The sequence below is a fragment of the Micropterus dolomieu genome, linkage group LG11 (assembly GCF_021292245.1).
Source record: "Micropterus dolomieu isolate WLL.071019.BEF.003 ecotype Adirondacks linkage group LG11, ASM2129224v1, whole genome shotgun sequence".
NCBI lineage: Eukaryota > Metazoa > Chordata > Actinopteri > Centrarchiformes > Centrarchidae > Micropterus > Micropterus dolomieu.
The window spans coordinates 22,116,659-22,135,237 of NC_060160.1; the positions used below are offsets into that span (position 1 = coordinate 22,116,659).

At 41.3% G+C, this 18,579-nt stretch overlaps 1 protein-coding gene across 11 annotated transcripts in view; it reads right to left on the bottom strand.

Moving 5' to 3' along the window:
* Positions 1 to 18,579, bottom strand: part of kiaa1109 (KIAA1109 ortholog) — a 79,655-nt gene that overhangs the window by 51,246 nt on the left and 9,830 nt on the right. For 10 of the 11 annotated variants that reach the window (XM_046063184.1, XM_046063186.1, XM_046063189.1 and 7 more), the window contains exons 10-34: positions 17,966 to 18,116; positions 16,580 to 16,736; positions 16,067 to 16,145; positions 14,291 to 14,382; positions 14,009 to 14,126; positions 13,675 to 13,830; positions 13,086 to 13,183; positions 12,640 to 12,824; positions 11,723 to 11,829; positions 11,318 to 11,550; positions 10,853 to 11,071; positions 10,245 to 10,382; positions 9,488 to 9,664; positions 8,565 to 8,693; positions 7,829 to 7,948; positions 7,389 to 7,720; positions 6,269 to 6,519; positions 5,150 to 5,390; positions 4,440 to 4,931; positions 2,992 to 3,265; positions 2,723 to 2,860; positions 2,511 to 2,581; positions 2,148 to 2,321; positions 1,433 to 1,553; positions 987 to 1,136 (exon numbers count right to left, since the gene is read on the bottom strand). In XM_046063184.1, the coding sequence (XP_045919140.1) occupies positions 987 to 1,136; positions 1,433 to 1,553; positions 2,148 to 2,321; positions 2,511 to 2,581; positions 2,723 to 2,860; positions 2,992 to 3,265; positions 4,440 to 4,931; positions 5,150 to 5,390; positions 6,269 to 6,519; positions 7,389 to 7,720; positions 7,829 to 7,948; positions 8,565 to 8,693; positions 9,488 to 9,664; positions 10,245 to 10,382; positions 10,853 to 11,071; positions 11,318 to 11,550; positions 11,723 to 11,829; positions 12,640 to 12,824; positions 13,086 to 13,183; positions 13,675 to 13,830; positions 14,009 to 14,126; positions 14,291 to 14,382; positions 16,067 to 16,145; positions 16,580 to 16,736; positions 17,966 to 18,116 (4,403 nt within the window). Of the gene's footprint in view, positions 1 to 986; positions 1,137 to 1,432; positions 1,554 to 2,147; positions 2,322 to 2,510; positions 2,582 to 2,722; positions 2,861 to 2,991; positions 3,266 to 4,439; positions 4,932 to 5,149; positions 5,391 to 6,268; positions 6,520 to 7,388; positions 7,721 to 7,828; positions 7,949 to 8,564; positions 8,694 to 9,487; positions 9,665 to 10,244; positions 10,383 to 10,852; positions 11,072 to 11,317; positions 11,551 to 11,722; positions 11,830 to 12,639; positions 12,825 to 13,085; positions 13,184 to 13,674; positions 13,831 to 14,008; positions 14,127 to 14,290; positions 14,383 to 16,066; positions 16,146 to 16,579; positions 16,737 to 17,965; positions 18,117 to 18,450 lie in introns of all 11 variants that reach the window. The other variant, XM_046063192.1, reaches the window with a different exon arrangement.

An 18,579-nucleotide genomic window follows, 5' to 3' on the forward strand; every position in this document is an offset into this window, starting at 1 on the left:
CAGCCGTCTACCAGGAAGTTTTAGATCACTTCATGCTTCCTGCTGCTGACCAACTTTATGGAGATGCAGATTTCATTTTCCAACAGGACTTGGCACCTGCACACAGTGCCAAAGCTACCAGTACCTGGTTTAAGGTACATGGTATCCCTGTTCTTATTTGGCCAGCAAACTCGCCTGACCTTAACCCTATAGAAAATCTATGGGGTATTGTGAAGAGGAAGATGCGATACGCCAGACCCAACAATGCAGAAGAGCTGAAGGCCACTATCAGAGCAACCTGGGCTCTCATAACACCTGAGCAGTGCCACAGACTGATGGACTCCATGCCACGCCGCATTGCTGCAGTAATTCAGGCAAAAGGAGCCCCGACTAAGTATTGAGTGCTGTACATGCTCATACTTTTCATGTTCATACTTTTCAATTGGCCAACATTTCTAAAAATCCTTTTTTTGTATTGCTCTTAAGAAATATTCTAATTTTCGGAGATACTGAATTTGGGATTTTCATTAGTTGTCACTTTTAATCATCACAATTAAATGAAATAAAAATTTGAAATATATCAGTCTGTGTGTAATGAATGAATATAATATCCAAGTTTCACTTTTTGAATGGAATTACTGAAATAAATCAACTTCTTGATGATATTCTAATTACATATGACCAGCACCTGTATTATGTATCTAGTCAACACTTTTGGTGTAAACAGACATTCCCTTTAGTTCAGTGGAATAAAAAAAGAATCTGAATGGTTTTGAGAGTATAGGCTACATTTCATGGAGGTAACGCATCTGGTTTCAAACTTTTGTATTTAACAAATGGCTTAATAACCATCATCATTCTACACAAATGCTGAGTGCATTGTATATTCATTGTTTAAATGTAAAGCGATCTACAGCAATGCTCATGATTCTGTGCTTGCTCTTGAACCCCTCTTAGTCAGAGCACACTGCTGCTGGCCTCTCATTATTTGGGGTCATGGGTCTTACCTTGGGGATGGAGACGTTGGCTTGGAGGCCCTTGATTTTCACATTATCTGGTTTGACGGACAGGTCTGTCTGGCCATGGGAGATGTTGAGCGAGCCAGGGGTCGTGCCCTCTGTCTTGGACAGCTTGTGGTCCTGCTTGCCTGTTTGGCTCTGTGTGGAGTCAGAACAGTGAGGCATCAGTCATTTGGCACCAAAGCCACTTTTGAAACTGGGAGGCAGACTGTTGTGAAATCGCAAATAACATAAACACTTATTTCATACTATTGGTAAATTACTCAGACTGACACATTTGACACTATCACAAGAACTACAGCTTTCACTTTGAGGAAAAAATCAGTCTATTATTAGATGTAAGCTTTATGTCAACATTCAAAAACCTCAATGATCATAAATAAATATTACCATATACAGCTGAATTGCTCTGTTCTGTGCATTGTGGTACTTACAGACTCAGTGACTGTGGACTTGCTGATCTGATAGGCTTCATTGAGGACTTTCCCATGCAGGTCATCCAGAATGCCTGCAGGATGACGAATACTGGCAAAGTGGACCATGGATTCGATGTACCTGAAAGAGGCCAGACACACAGTTGTAATAAAACAACATTTCATAGGGTCATAATCATTTTGTTTTATTTATTTGATTTTAGTTACATTTAAAACACAAAGACTTCACAGATCCAAACTGTATTATCAGAAATGATACAGATATAAAAATTGCCCTTTACGAGCACAATCAAATTTACCATGTCAGTACATGGCCGTTGGCCCCTCTCCAACCTTCTAGCTACAGTTGACCATTTTTTAACCCAGCCCTGTTAGCCTTTGGCAAACTAAAGATTCACACTGGTAGACAACAAAGAGCGAGACCAGACTCTGAAGCACTGTCAGCGGAATTTTAGATGCACTGTGAATAGTGATTAAATTCACTTGAGGTCAAATTTTTGTTTCAGGCTAAAAATAACCCTTGTGTAGTGTGAGAAAGGCTTTATTTAAGCCAAGTTTTGTTTTGTTTTTTCCTAATCTAAAAAGGTTTTTAAACAGAGGGAGATAGCAGACCAAAAACAAACTATATTTTAAATCAGGACAAAGTGAGAACATGAACAGCACACCTAGATGAAAATGATTTATTAAAAAAAAAGAAATAAAGTATAATTACTACCTGTCCAGGGATTCAGCCACAAGGGGCGTGAGCACCACATTGATGGCTCCCTTCACCTCCACGATGGCGGTGGTCCTGGTCTGAGTTAAGGGCTGCTCCAGAGTCCAGTCATCTGTGGTTGTGTCCTCATCTGTGTTCTCCATGGCCCTCTTGTCCAGTGGGGTATATGGTGTACTATGAAGGCATAGAGATCAGGCATTATTTATTTATTTATTTATTTTTTTATATATATATATTTTATATATATTATATAGAGTAAAAACATAGCATAGGTTGCTACTTGAAAGGGTGGAGTGAAGCAATGCTTCATTTGGGCGTTGTCAAGTACAGTGAGATATACAAATCCCCCCCCCCCCCAATTACCTGTTGTTCTCTCCCATCAGCTGAAGCCCTCTGTCCAGTAGAGAGCTGGCTGACAGGCCCTGCTTTAACACCTGTAGAGTATAAGTAAATGCTGGATCTATTAGGGATGGACTCACATCATTTAAGCATTAAGTTTAACTGTCATGTTACATGCTGAAGGAACCACTAACCACACAGGCAGACAAAGATTAGTTAGTTATAAGTCAAAAGACCTTAAAGCTGGGGACAGAGAGCTGGTCAAAGGAGGCAGAGCTCTCCTCACTGGTGGGTGTGTCCAAATCTAGGGGGCGGTGCAGAGAAGACTTGGAGGTCCTCTTATTGGTGGGCTGCTTGACAGACCAATTTGAGACCTGGCAGAGGTGAAGTGAAGAGAGCTTTATAATTTTTGTAAGATAAGAAGCAAAATGAAAATCAAGCATATGTTTCAATCATTGCCAGACCCAGGATATGCACATATATGGACTAAAGTCAAAGACTTTACCTGGTAGTGAGCTAGGTAGCTCTGGTAGCACGCCATGACATGGGGCTGGCGGGTTACAGGGCCTGGTTCAGCCGTCTTCTCCGCCTCCACTGAGCTCTCCTCCTCCATGGCCAGGGCTGAGACGAAGGAGGCCTGCGATGTGTGGCTGGGCAGGGGCTGGGGCGGCAGTGGGGGCAGCACTGGGGGCAGGGGCAGGGGACGTGGCTCGGTGATCAGCTCCCCATTGAGAACATAGGTGAGGGGACCCTCAACACTGTGGTAGATGGAGCTCCGGCTGGGGAGGGAGGGGAAGTCAAAATATTTACACATGAGCGTGAAAAGATAATGTCAAAAATATAAATATAAGCATGGGTGTTTTTGGTGGCAAATTGCCTTTTGTTGCACTTGAATGACAAGAAAAAGCGTGTTGAAACATTTTGAGGTTACAGAAAAATGACACCGTAGTTGCAGAACAACTGAAATCCAATTTGCCAAACACGCCAGCAGTAAGTGGCTGCCCACGGACCAAACGTCTCATTTCATACAACACTTCTAGATCACATCCTTCCTTGCATGATCGAATCACAGTAATAAATGAAAGCTAAAACACGTTTAGCCCTGGGACAATTTGCTTAACACAATGAAATGCAAAACTTGTTGGGTATTAAATATATAAATGTCATAAAGCCGTTAATGTATTCCTGCATATTGGGCCGTACAGTCATTTTACAATCACTGCAAAGATGTCAGTGTGAGTCATCAGCAAGTTATTTGACACAACTGTCTACTGCCTGGTTTTCATGCAATGGTTTACAGCAGTACAAGCTCAGCGTTAAAGACCATGCTTTTGGGATAACTAATACATTCATTGTTGTTTTTAAAGGCAAAGTGTTTCTATATTCTCGGCTTCTAATATTCTTGAGACACTTTTGTCTAACTCCAGATACCAAAAAAAACTTTGCTCTATTGAAATGTAGTTTGAATATAGAGGATATGTTTTTGAAAAATCTTGAAACTGTGACACTATGATTATACCATCCAAATTACACATTAACATCCTGAAACGGGAACTGACCAACTGGAGCCACTTCATCATAAAAAACAAATTCCTGCATTGATCAAAAGCTTAAAATGTAAAAATCAAAAATCCTTCACAATGGCCCCTTTAACTTTATTTAAAAGGGTAACACTTCAAGCAATCTGGCAAGGTCAGAACTTGCTAGACAGGTCATTAATTCATCTGCTCTTACAGATGAGAAACAAGAGACTCTTTGATGTTACTGTGAGCTGTCTACACTCTACCATTACCTTAATCCCGTGCTTAACCTTGTACTTGATCTGGCCATCCACCCAGTCTCCTCTCAAACCCTTTAACTTTCAAAACTTCTGTGAGTTCCCAGTGACACTGAGCTCCATTTGCAGAATATTTCATGCTCCATTTTCTTTAGCATGTTAAGATCTAAGCTGACCTGTAGTTCTCCATGTGATACGGGGGCTGCTGTGGCTGCTGCATCTGCTGCCTCCTCTTCTTCTTGCGGCCCGGGTACGTCCCTGGCCCCTCATCAGCGCTGCTGATTGGCTCAAAGTCCTCAGCAGCAGAGAAGTACGCCTCACTGTCAGCCACAGACATGCTGGAGTCTGCGGAGCGGTACTGATGGAAGGTGTTGGAGTCAGCTGATGGTGTGAAGGGAAATGAGCCGTAGCTCCTACGCTGACGTGGTGAATCGAGGACGTTCTCGTCGCTGCGAGAAACCTCGCTGCTGAACTGGACGCCTCCGGACAGAACCGGTGGAGGCTTGTCAGTGAAGACGGCGGCTGACAGGCTCTTGGTGCTGCCCAGTCGACTTGAGTGTACAGAGGACTGGCGCTTGATAGGGGAGCAGAGGGGTGAGCGCACAGAGGCGCGGTCCTGGGAGCTGTTGGGGGAGACTGGCGAGACCTCTGGGACTTCCCCTAGGGTGCTGCACATAAAGAGAAAATAACACTCAGAAGCTATTATTGACCCTGTTTACATTATACACGTATATGATTATATTTAAAGAACTACAACCTGGCTGGAAATCCTGTTTGTGCTGCCTTCTAGTGCTTCTGACATCTTATATTTATGTGTCAGAATTTTTTTGTTAATAAAATAAATCAGATACTTAACAGTAAAAATAGAATTTAGACAACAACTCACTCGGCAGGGCTTTTGCCATTGACGGGGAACATGCGTTCCTCGGTGCTTGGCGAGGGAGAGTCCTTCTCTCCAGCCAGCAGGGGCAACGCGGCACTAGAGGAACTATTTTCTTCAGAGGAGGAGGCGGAGCTGTGGGAACGTTGGGGCACCTGGAGACTGAGGTGTTGCTGACCACGCCTCTCAGGCAGCTCAGGAGGCAGGCATGGCGAGTGTGTGTCCGTCTTCAGTCCTACAACTCTCCCTGAGAAAACATCCATTTTTTAGTATGTGATGATACTTCCAAACATTTTGGTTTTCTGTATCAGTATGTTACATTCAGTAGTTCGCTCCACATGCTTATATTCTGTATTTCATAGGGAGCTGGTGAAGGTTTCAAGGTAGGTTATATTTGTCATTTTACAACACAAGGTTGTATCATAAGATACATTTTGTAGTTCCTTTTAGACAACTCACAAAAAAATTAACATTACATATAAAATTACATACACTAGAGGGTATATGGTATATGCACGGTGTATTCTTAGTTCTAAGGTCATAGACAATCTTACTCGTGGTGGTCCCTGTATGGGAAGAGTAGCTGGTACTTCAGTAATAAATTAAACATTATTTATTTTATCTATTCCTAATTTTGCTTGGGATTCACAAAGAAACCCTCAAGAAGCTCTGGGGAATATCAGGAAATTAGGGGTGGGAATCACGGAGGCCCCAGGATACGATATTATCACAATACTAGTGTCTCGATACGATATTACTGTGATTTTTAACTTCTTTTCAATATAAGCAATTTAATACCTACAATCAAACTTCAAATTATGTCACCAAAGAAAAACAACATCTGTTTTATCTAAAAATATAAATTTTTGTTTATCTCGCTTTTTTAGTCCACTAGATGGTGCTGTTGAGTTTTCTAGTAGACTAAAAGAAGCAAGAGATTTTATTATTCTAGTACCAAAAAAGTAAAATTCTGCAAAATGTACAATTTATATAATAAAAGATCGATACTTGCCAACCGTGTATTGATACAGTATTACCACGGAAAATATCGCAATACTGTGCTATATCGATTTTTTTCCCCCCACCCCTACAGGAAATGTATATTTAATCATTGCAAATCCATACCATCCACTTTGGGTGTTTCCTTGGTCATAATCCACTCCCCTGGCTGCAGCAAAGACTGACCATAAGACATGTCTGAGTCAGTGCTGGAAGAAGAGAATGCAGATGAGGAGGAGGGCGTCAGCTCTTCAAGCTTGAAGAAGTCCAGGCCCATGTTCGTACCTCCGAAGAAGCGGCAGCCTCCGAGGCAGCCGCAGCGGTTCTTGCTGCGCTTGTTGCGAATGCCAGCCTCTTCTGGCCACAGAAACCAGAGTCTGAGGAGAAGAGGGCAAAGAGAGAGAAAATCAAAGAGAACGATGAAGAATGCAGCAAATAAAAAAAACAGACACTGTTTGTTGGGAACTGACACTTTGTAGTTGAAGTTGCTGTATGTCTGTGAGATTTTGCTCATGCTTTCAAACACACCAGGCACTTGTAAAAAGAAAATGCTGCAGTGACCTCTTTTTCATGAGCCCTGATTATCATTTAGTACCTCCTTCTTTGTTCAGTTTAGTTTCCAGAACTATATTTCTGCATTGACGTACACTCCTAGAATAATGGATGTACATATAGTACATACATACATACATACAAACATAACCTTTTCTCATTTTACATACAGTGCATTCAGCTACAGTAATAAGAAACACAATGTCCAATTACAACCTAGACAAGAACATCTATGCTGATAATGGTTCCCTGCAGACCTTTTATGAGATCTTGAATTATTATGTTGAATCTATTATCACAGTAGTTGGCCAATCTACCAGCTGATTATCAAATATGATGAGCTGGATTCACTGGATATGATAGAAAAAGAATTATCTGGTTTTGTTTAAATATATCTACTTTACATTATGAGCTGAACATCTTATGACCGTGACCTATTATTCAGCGGTGTGATGCAGCGAGTGAGTCTCTTCCACTTTGAAAAGAAGTTTCAGCACTTACATTTTTGCAAGCAGTGTTTTTAACATTACCAGTGTCCACTGATTCAACTAAAAGGTGCTGCTATCTTTGAGCAAACTCACAAATAAAATACGGGTTAAGGATAGTGGCCAATGATGACAAATAGAAGAAACCGAAGAATAGTGAGAGAAGTGCTTGGAAAAGTAAATAACACACGACAGTCTATGTTTGCTACCTTTTGGTTTGAGCATCGTGTAGCTCCAGAAAATGTCTCTGCACTTCACATTTGGCTGGGTGGTCAGCAGCAAGGGCAATGTCTGCTGTGATGAGGTTCAGGTTGACTGAACCCGCCTCCAGCCAGACAGAACGTCGCAGCAAGGGGGGCTGACCGAGACCTAACGGCTGACCCGGACCTTGACCCTGTCCAGCCGGCTGCAGCCTGGTCGTCTCGCTGTGCTGCTGCTGTTCAATGTACTGCCGGATGTTTACGTCCTGCACCACAGCGCTGATGCCCTCTCCCACAGCCTGGTTGTGCAGGTTGCAGTTGGCCACACGAATGATACCCGTCTGGGGAAAAATGGAAAAAGAACAACATATTTATAAACTGACATGAAGTTAAATTGTTATCAATAAATTTACTTAAAATACAATATATAAATGTTTGGTGCTACTTACCTTGATGTTGGCAGCACAGCCATGTTCCACAATGAAAAGATCAACTCCATCCACAGCCAGTCGGGTCATGGTGTACTTCAGCTCCTCTGATGTGCGACAGTGACCTGGTAGGCAGCTCATCTGAAAGACAACAGTCATTCCATAACAGAAACTTTTCACTGGCTGCAAGGAAGCCACCTCCAAGATAGTCTGGCTTTATCGCTACATAGCCTGTGGCCACAGCTGCTCAGTTGTCAGACACTAATGAGGGCTCTCAGGCAGCGTTTTTAAAAATATCCTTGTTAGTATTCGCATACAAACAAAACGTTTTGTGAAACAGACTTGATTTCTCCCAAAGTTATTTCATACATCACGATGTTGTGTATGCCTGCTATGTATGGCTGCTGTGAGCAGATCAATAGTTTTGTGTTACAGGATGTTCAGTTTCTCCAGCTGTGTAAAGGTGTGCTTTTCTGAGTCAAACATCATTAGAGAAAGGTTCACAGTGGTCTCCTTTTATTATCTGTTGCCATTTGCACATTTCCTTTCACACTGGACAGCTCTGATGAACATTCAAATCTCACAGAAAAAAGCCTTCGGCCATAATGAGCTAATTTAGCAGCCTCCAGCATGAGATTCAAACGCTGCTAAGTGGTTCAAACCAATGCTAGACAGCACTAGCAGACAGAGTGACCATGTGAGAAATGAGGCTCAGATTTTTTTTTGCAGCATTTCATGGTATACCGCCTGTCTGTACCTTGGCATCACAGATGCGTCGGTCGGCGCCGTGCTGGCAGATGACAGAGGGCTTGGGTTGTTCTAGCTGGAATTCTCTGGACACCACGTGGAAAACGAAAGTCTCACCCCACTCTATCAAACTGGCAACCTAATAATCCCAAAGACACACAGACACATTGCTACTTCAAAACATCAATTAATACAATTAAAGGCAAATGCTGAGATTAAAAACTAAATATTGTATTACTTTTGGATCATATTCTATTGTACAGGTGGTTTATACAAGAAATCTAAAGTACCACACACACACACTCCCACTCAGCTGACCTAAAGACACATGACATAATCATAATGGAAGGCTGCGTACATTTATTTATTTACACACTACAAATCACTCTTCATCAATCAAACATTTCATTTCATTTATTTCGGTTTGGTCATTTACAGATCATTCAATCAAATCATTCAAAACATAAACACTATAGATGACCAGGTGCAGGCAGAAGCTAAAGCTTATTGTGCCTGCCCTTAGCTTTAGAATCATAAATGCAACTCATTAATGACAACATCTGTTCGTAAAATTAACAGTAACACATAAGTGGACCATTGTCCACACCAGAAACAAGCCTATTTAATTAATTTTCATTCTAATAAATATTTTTCCAATGTTATTCTCTTGTAGATATTTTTAAACTGAAAAATAGACATGGCTTGTTTTAACTCATTACAGCAACTATTCCACAATTTAACTCCTTTATTTGATAAACAGTGTTCTCTTAATGTAGAATGTACTTGTGGTTGATTAAATATACATAATCCTCTAAGATTATATTTACTTTCTCGCTGGGTAAATAATAATTGCAAGCATTTAGGAGTTTTATTATATTTGACTTGATAAATAAACTTTAACGTATACAAATCAACTAAGTCATAAATACCCACCTGTGGAACAGTGACCCTGCCGGTGAGCCCCCCAGCCTGCATGTCGATGAGCCAGGCGTACTCCAGTGTGTCGCTGCCCAGGGGGAGGCCCTGAGCGGAGAACATGGCGTGGGCCCTCATCTGCAGGCCAGACAGACTCAGGTGGCCGTCCCTCAACACCCCGTCCGCTGTGGGACGCTGTGGGCAAGAGAATGGACTCTCACGCACACACATTTTTAATCTTACATCACTGCCTTGTGACGTGTAGGTAAACCCACAGAAACTGAACGTAAAGTGATATTCATTCCATAATATCCCTGCACATGCCATTAAAAAAGCTTGTTATCTCACTGGAGGAGAGAGATCAGGGCTCCGCATTCTTTGTCGGGGATTAGGGAGAGATATTCACTCTGGGAAACAAACAGGATCCAACTCATGGCTAAAGCTTAAGAGATTCTGTGTGGTTATACAATATGCAGGTGCTTATGCAAACATGTGGCTGATGAAAAGCATGTTTTATTTTACATTATGCAATGCTGACCCGCAAGCTTCATTCTGGGTGTTTTCAATGGACTGAGTCACCCCTTCAGCTACCACATTAAAGTAGCACATTAAAGTTGTTTGTGTATTAAAAGGATAGTAAATGATTGTAATCCAAAACACTTTTTGTTAAATTCTGTGAATATTCCCTCACGGTTTGCTAGCTCTCTCGTTTAGGTGCATTTTCCTACATGTTACATTTTTTGTGCTTCTGGACAGGTGTAGTTGTGCTTCTGACCTGGTAGTTGTCACTGACGAAGATGTGAATGGGAGACAGGAGCAGCTGAAGCATCGTCTCCTTGTAACCCTTTTTCATCTCAAAACACAGCCGCTCCAAGAAGCCGGATGGACCTTCGGGACCCTCACTGCTGCAGTGCTGGGGGCGCCGAGAAAGATGGAAAACATGTAGACTCATGCCTCAACATGGGTCAACTCAAAAAGCATAGCTGGCAGGTTTAATATAAAGACGTATTGCTTGCAACCCAGGAAAGTTCAAATATACAGTATATCCACACAGATGTTCACTGTGTACATTCTGCCTACATACTGCATATTATAATAGTGTATTTTGCACTTCTTTCTTTTCTCATATGTTGGGTCTTGACATTTTCATAGTCATCTAATTATATCCTTCAAATTTATGTTTTATGTATTTCTTTTTTCTCCATGTCTCTACAACATGCATAAATCGGTGCGCATTTTCATCATTTAGATTTTACACTGTAAAACATGATGGAATACTTTCATAATCTTTGCTGTACTCTGTACACTGAGCTCCTTTTTCTTTTCTTTTTTTTTTTTTAAACCAAACCATGAAAGTGAACTGTTGGCAATCATCAGTTTTACCATTGGCAGTCGGCCGTGGACTTTGTAAAGGTTGATGTACACTGTGATGTCCCAGGGGCGCAGGTCCAGAGGATGGATGTCTGAGGCTCCCTTCTGTTCGCTGTCCTCCATTCCCAGAGGAGACCAGCCGAGGCCCGAGGAGGTGCTGGTGGACAACACGGGGCTGGTTACTGCCTCTTCAAAGTCTGTGTACATGTCATCTTCACCAAAATAGTTTTCCTGTGGAAAACAGATGAAAGGAAGGTTAGAAGGCTGTTTCATAAATTGACTAACTGGATCATTAACACAAATTCTTTCCTGGTGCTTTCATTAGAATCCAAACTCTATTAGATTATACTCACCATTAAATCGTACTACTCATGACACTGAGTGCAAAACACCAACACACACACAATGACTCATTATCAAAGGTGTCACCAAAATCAAGAATTCTGTTATTGCAAACTGAATCGAGGAATTCTGTACCTTGATGGCGATTAGAGCTCGGAGCAAAGGCCCATAGAGGATGATTTGAGAATCTGGGGACATTTCCATCTCCACGTGAAGTCTGTCAGGTGGGAGCTCTGAGGGATCAGTCGGTGCCCGGCAGTGGGCGGCTGAAGCAGACGTGGAGGTGTAGCGCGGTTGGGCGTTGTGGGGTACCGAGGAGTGTTCTGGGGGACGCAGAGCCGACAGCATGGACTCCTCCATCTCGGACACTTAAGATGCAAATCACAGGCAAGTTAGACGACATTTTGTAAAACAGCTCGTTAAGACAGGTAGGGTGACTGAGCGAAGATTATAAAGAGAGTTCAAATTTCTTACACAGTCCACAGTCTCGTGGTTGGCTTTAGAGCAAACAAAGTATTGATACTAAAGCGGTAAGCTTACACGACTGTTTGAGTTGTTCATCAGCCTTCTGGGGATAAATAGGGTGCCAGGTGTAGTCAATGATGAGCAAGAAGTTGGGCACACTCCAGCAATCCAACCAGCCATTTCTGATGTAAGGAAGACAAACATGTACGCTCAGTGCATAGTCTTAAGGCTACGTTTATCATCATTTCAAGTGGATTTTCCAGTTCATCATTCGCTTCATGAACCGTTCAAGTCAAGGACATAACAGCAGAGGCGAGAGACAGCAAATGGGTCGCGCCTGATTTCTCTGAAGCAGAGTGCACCAGTCCAGACAGAATTCGACCGTAACCTCCCAGGGGGTAAGTGGGTCTCTCGCAGAGCTACATCAGTACAGTCTGCCGCTGGGCTATACATAATGATCTTTATCAGGTACAGAGTGCACAATGCATGCACTATCCAACTAGTAACGGTTGTCCAGCATCTCTGTGAACTTTCACTGACCTTTAGCATATAATTTAACATTCTCCAAGAGGAATGTGGACAACGGTGAACGCAATGATTGGAATGACATGAAGGCAGATTTGTACCTCATATCTTCAATGAGGGATACCTAAATATTAAGAAGTCGTCAAAAAAAGCATAATTTTACACACAACTTAAGCCATTAAATAAAACTGTCTGAACTGAGCACAATCAAAACAGCCCTATTAAATGGCTATTACACTTCAGTTAAAACCCAAAACAATGCAACAACAATTGAACCAACCCAAGCATAAAAAGTGAAGGTTAGTTGTACATTTATTTGAAATTTCCACCTACTACCTTGGCAACACTTCCTTTCTACCTAAGCACTGATGTTAGCCAGTGTTACAATGATGAATCATCCTGTCCTTTGCCAACACACTCACTTCTTGCCCACAACTAGAGAGAAATAATTCCCAGGTTTAACTCACTCTGCGTGGGTGATGTTCCTCCAGCGGGACTTGGTGGGTTTGGGAGGAGGGGCACCTTGGTTCTCCCCTGGCATGAACATGTCTGGGGGCAGCTTAACGTTCTGGTAGTCTTTGGCCAGGGTGAGGAGTGGGTAGCGGCTAGGGTGGCACTCCGGCAGGGACAGTCGCATGTCTGTATCCTCCGCCTGAGGAGGACAAAGTACATATAGGCATACGCGCCCACACGTATTCATAGTTTGTGTCAAAGTATCTATGTGCGCATAGAAAATATATCTGAAATCTGATTTCTCATCTCAAAAGTCATCATCTACCTGATATCAAAACACAGTATGTGCAGTTCTGTAAGAGCATTTCCAGACAGGAAAAATCCTACCAATTACACTTGAATAAAAGAAATGCATATTTATCTTTAGAAAAAAATCACATTCACTTAAAGCATGACTCACCCTTAAGCTGAAGCGGGTATGGCAGGTGGTTGGAACAAACTCGTTGAAAGGCAAAGTGAACTCTATATTGAGCGTCTCGCCGCATGCTGCCAGGTACACTATAAAAGATCAATAGTGCAATTGATTAGTCTGCCCTGCTCTGGGATTAAGTGGAGTATATACTGTACAATATATCATTACTTAACACAGTCAAAGTATTCTGTCACGGACATCAGCGTCCAGTCTTAAAGACGCATTAAGTTATCGAATTTTTCATGGCTGGATATGGATTTTTGGCACATTTTACTAATGCCTAATGCTACACGCCTAAGTCTGTGCATTACACTGCAAAACGGTTGCACAACTGTATCCACTGTTTCAAATCTATTAGTATAAAGGATTTTATGATGGTAAATTGAACAAGAATTTTTTAATGCAATTTTTTTAATTGTTATTATAAATAATTCATTTCTAAATTAATGGCTTGTTCAATCAAATTGCTATAAATTTAAAAAAGTGTAGAATTCTGTGGTATTCACAGAATTATCTGTATGTAATGTGTATCAGCGTTTTATGAGCCAGTGATTTGTGATCTGACTGAATTTCTTACCATTCTCCTGCTGCTTGGTGGAACAGTCAATCCAGTTATGCTGGTTTGCCGCCCAGATCATCTCAAACTGGTGGAAAAAGACCTTGAACTTCCAGGAATAGGGCACAAAGGAGTAGATGTCTGGGGCGCTGTCACTCGCCCAGTCCTGTATCAAATCTAAAACAAAAAAACAAAAAAAACAGAAGGAACCATGAAAACGTGAAAAATTTGTTTTCCTGTTATTTTCATACATTTCACAATTAACATGCTAAGCGTTAAATGCTAAAGATCTTATCTGCTGATTATCTTGAGCTATAGCCAGGCGGTCGTTCAGGCTGTTTGCTGGAGGACTCACCAGTGAAGAAGTTCTTCTGGGCGTAGATGAAGTGGTAGGTGGCCTTGTACACCTCAATCTCACACTGCCACGATTGAGGCATATTCCACACCCGAGGGTAGCTGGCTATGACATGAAACTAAAACAATGGCAGAGTCAAGACAGTTTCACTTACAGAGCACTTACTATGTGTATGCCTGTTGACATTGCATTTGCTCAGCTTTCCCTCGCATCTTAAGCCAAGGGGTGAAGTGATTTTTCTAAATTTTCTCAGAGCTTCTTGTACAATTGCATGCCACTTACAGCCAGCATCTCAGCCTCCAGAAGAGTTCTGTACTGCATGCTGCTGGTGGTGTCCACGTGAAGCAGCTGGCCTTTGATGGTAGGAGAGTAGCCTGAGGGCAGAAGAGGAAGAGAGAGAGAAAAGCAAGGGGTCATCAATTCTCAAACTCCAAAGCCAGGTCACATCCACACACACGCACACACACACAAGCTCACTTACGGTGAGAAGAGTGATACACATGAACATGCTCAATGGAGTCTCATGTAGAAAGGTTTGCAGATTCCAGCTACTTTGACTTTACAAAGTGGTTTTACAGCAAATGAGGAACAATGGAATACTTTTAAGATAGATATTCCCTCTAATCTACAATTCACAGCGGTTGCACATGTGGTTTTGTTCCCCTTGATGTTGCGGTCTTATGTCGGTCTCTTGAATTTTGACATGGACTTTGCTCTGGCTCTGCCGATACTGGATGTTTTCATTGTCATTTATATAGCACACAGATTATTTAAGAAGATCCTACATGTGTATAACAAGTAAATGTCAAATATTTAGAAATCATCAATAACATATACTGTATTTAACTGAAGTAAGGAAGTTATATTACAGAGCTCCTGCCCTTTAAGTATTAGTTTTTATGTGCAAAGACAGTCACTATAGAGTCCCTGTTTTGGTCTTGAGCAGGATTACTGACTTTGGCCTTGATTTTGGTCTTGAACCCTCTCTGATCATAGAACTGATTCATGCATGGCCATATTCAGGTAGTTCTGAATATTGTGAGGATGAAACTACATTCACCCCAGATGCAAATTCAAAAAATCCACAGTGGAATGTTCGGGGTGTCTACGTCTATGTACATATGTATCTAACTGTAGCCAATATATTGTTTTATTTTATGTTACCATATTTTAATATAGGCCTACACTTGATAATATATGGTGTGTGCAGCATGAAAGAACTCCAAATTCCGTTTCGTTATGCAGCCTTGTGCTGTATAATGACTAATAAACAACCTTGTACCTTAATAAAATGATACATTTTAGCAGCTGTTATAAAAGAACCCTGCACAGTTATTTTGCAGCGACATTTTTCAGGTAGTTCACACTAAGACTGATGAGATCTCAACAGCTCCTAGTTATAAGCCTAAATAATATGTGAATTGTGATTTATTAAAACAGAAAATCTAAATAGAAACTGCAAAATGCTCCAGTCTTTTAAAAATCATATTGATGAATGATAAATTATGATACATTTCAATAGAAATAAATGTCAAATAAATAAAAATTCCAAATTTGCTATGATCATTTTGAAAATCCTAATTGTCAAAAACGTTTTTACATCCTACAGTATGTGTCTACCTGACTTTTGATTAAGCTGCTCATCGTGGGTATCGTTCAGATATTAGTCAGTTGCAGAATAATGTAAATAAAAATGCTCCGTATTTGTATCTTTTTGACCACTCAGAGCGCTTTTACACTACATCTGCATTCTCCAGTGCTCAAACAGAAACTAACATTCACACACATTCATACACAATTCGGGGTTCAGTATCTTGCCCAAGGCCTTGCTTCAACATGCAGCCTGGAGGTGCCGGGGATTGAACCACCGACTTTCTGATTAACGGGCAACCCGCTCTAGCTCCTGAGCCACAGCTGCCCCAATGGGAAATAATGGGAAAACTGTCGGAGTTGGCGTGTGCTTCTACATGAACAAGCAAGTTGGCACATCTGCTATGGCAGACAATCCAAGTGCTGACATTTTGTTCTACTGCTCTTCGAAAAAACACACACACTTACCGTTCTCTCCTACAGTCATGGGGATGTTGACCTCCAGGTAAGAGCCTGCACCTACATTTACATGGATGGCATTGGTTTCCTAGGAACAGTGATGAAGACAGCGAGCAAGCAGAAAAGTCATACATGCTGTCAAATTACTAGAGAGGGAGCCTTACTGCCTTAAAAATGAAATAAAATCATCTAATCTGAACAAAAATACGTTCAAAAGAAGTAATAAAATGACAATCTTCCCTGACTCAAGCCATTTTATGTTTTTATTCAACATGCATTTATGTTGATATTTAGTATGCACTTCACATACTCAGCTTTGAGAAAAGCCCTGCACTGCTCTAGGAGGAAAATTTGAAAAAGCATAAAACATGAGCCAATATCAATAGCTAAAACATGGTGAGGCATAAAGACAAAGACAAGGGGAGCAGCTGGGAGAGACAGAAAGATCACAGAGAATGAAAGAAAGAAAGGAGGGGGGGAAAGCGAGAGAAGAAAGCACACAAGAGTTAGAGAAAGAGTCACCCTGTTTTTGGTAAAAAGCAGATCGATGGTGGCGTCAGCAATGATGTTCATGCGGAGCTCAAAGGCCTGGATCTGCCTGGGTTTTCCCGGCTGGGCAACCTCAGTCACTTTCATGGCCTGGTAGTCCGCCGGGAGGAAGAACTTCCACAGACAGTCCCTGAGGACAGTGAGAGTTCATGTAAATGCAAGACCAAATCTGTAAAGCCCAAAGTCTGAGTCTCACTTGACCACAGCGCCACTCATCTTACATCTATTCCATTTGCATCTTTAAAAGATATCATGGTGCTATGTTTTCCGACTTAATGTAATTTACTAATTTCAGCATTGCATGCAGGGGTGGAAATTAACACCCGCCAAGCGCCAAATGTGGTTAGATTTTCCATTTGGCGGCTAAATGTTGGAAGGCTACCACATTGGCGGGTAAACGTATTCAGTACGATATCGCCATATAGGCCAACTAGCTTTTTTTGACGGTACCAAACAGTGGATCAGATTGTTTTTTGTTGTGTATTGCACTTAAATTGGTCCCCGCTGTACCAAGGGATCTAAAATCGTGTAACACATGGATTAGGGGTGTTCATTAGTATTTCACATGCATTTGTCCCTAAAATAGATACATGCGAACCAGAAAAAAGATTTACGATGTATGGGTAAAAACTGCAACCTACAGTCATTTTTGTTCATAAATGGTTATGATTTTTTTGTTAGTACTTAAATAAATTACAGGCCAATTTAGACTGTTTTTCTTGCACAAAGATTTAATAAATGAAAATAACCTACAGTTAATATTAGGCCTATAGTAGTGATACACTTTAGATGAAAGTTTAATAAACATAGTGGGGGGCAAAAACGAGGCTGAAGCAGAACATAAAAAATATTAATTAATGAGGATGTTTAAGTTGAATGATAATGCATGATTAAGAGTGAGTAGTGATGAGATTTAAGGTGAATGATTAATAAGCATCTTGTAAGTTTATAAAACAATTTACTGTTATGTCTTAAGTAAATTTAATAGCAATAAATTAATTTTGCTTAAAATTTCAATCTGGTGTCTTCTTTAAGTTTGTATTCGGCAGAATACCTTATTATCTCAATTAAAAGTAATGAAACAAATGTTTGTGACAAAAAGGCAAGTTATTATTTTGGCCGGTAAAAAATATGTTTGGGCAGTGGATTTTTTCATCTACCAGTCCCATTGGCAGGTGAGCCAAAAAGTTAATTTCCACCCCTCATTGCAAGTAAATGAATTAAACTGCCAAGATTAGTCCTTCAAAAGCTCACAGAGGAGGTTCCGTAATAGTTGCATTTTAATATTTGCCAAGATTTTAACCACATGTAAACCATTTCTTTTATGTCAAGAGATTTCATGTTGAAATCATTGCTCACCTCTGACGGTCTGCCCAGGGGCCGTAGTTGAAGTCAGTTCCCTTTCCGCAGACAATGTCCAGACCCCAACACGGAGGCAGGTCCTGAAGCTTATCGCCCTCACTGCACGTCTCTGCCTCCTCCCCACTCTCCTGCTCCACGGGCACCAGACCTGCACACGCACAAACACATTTCAAGCCTTAGACGACTCCGACAGCAAACTGCAAACAGCAAACAAAAAGACACAAGGACAGGAAAAGCCTTGCAGACAAGCTTGAAACTACTTCATAATTATCTAGCCAACATCCAAGCTCACAATGTTCTGCCAGCAGTGACGCGTAGTGTCAAAATACAGTATGTCCCAAACAAAAGGGAAGAAAGACAATTTCCCACTACCATTTTTAGATTGTGTGTGTGTGTGTGTGTGTGTGTGTGTGTGTGTGTGTGTGTGTGTGTGTGTGTGTGTGTGTGTGTGTGTGTGTGTGTGTGTGTGTGTGTGTACATACCAGGTTCATCCTGGTAATAGTAGATGTCAACATCATTGGACTGCATGACCACAAAGCCTTCGCCCATCAGTCTGGGAGGTCTAGATGCGAAACAGTTAAACACAGTTTAGAGTACAGATTTTATGCAGA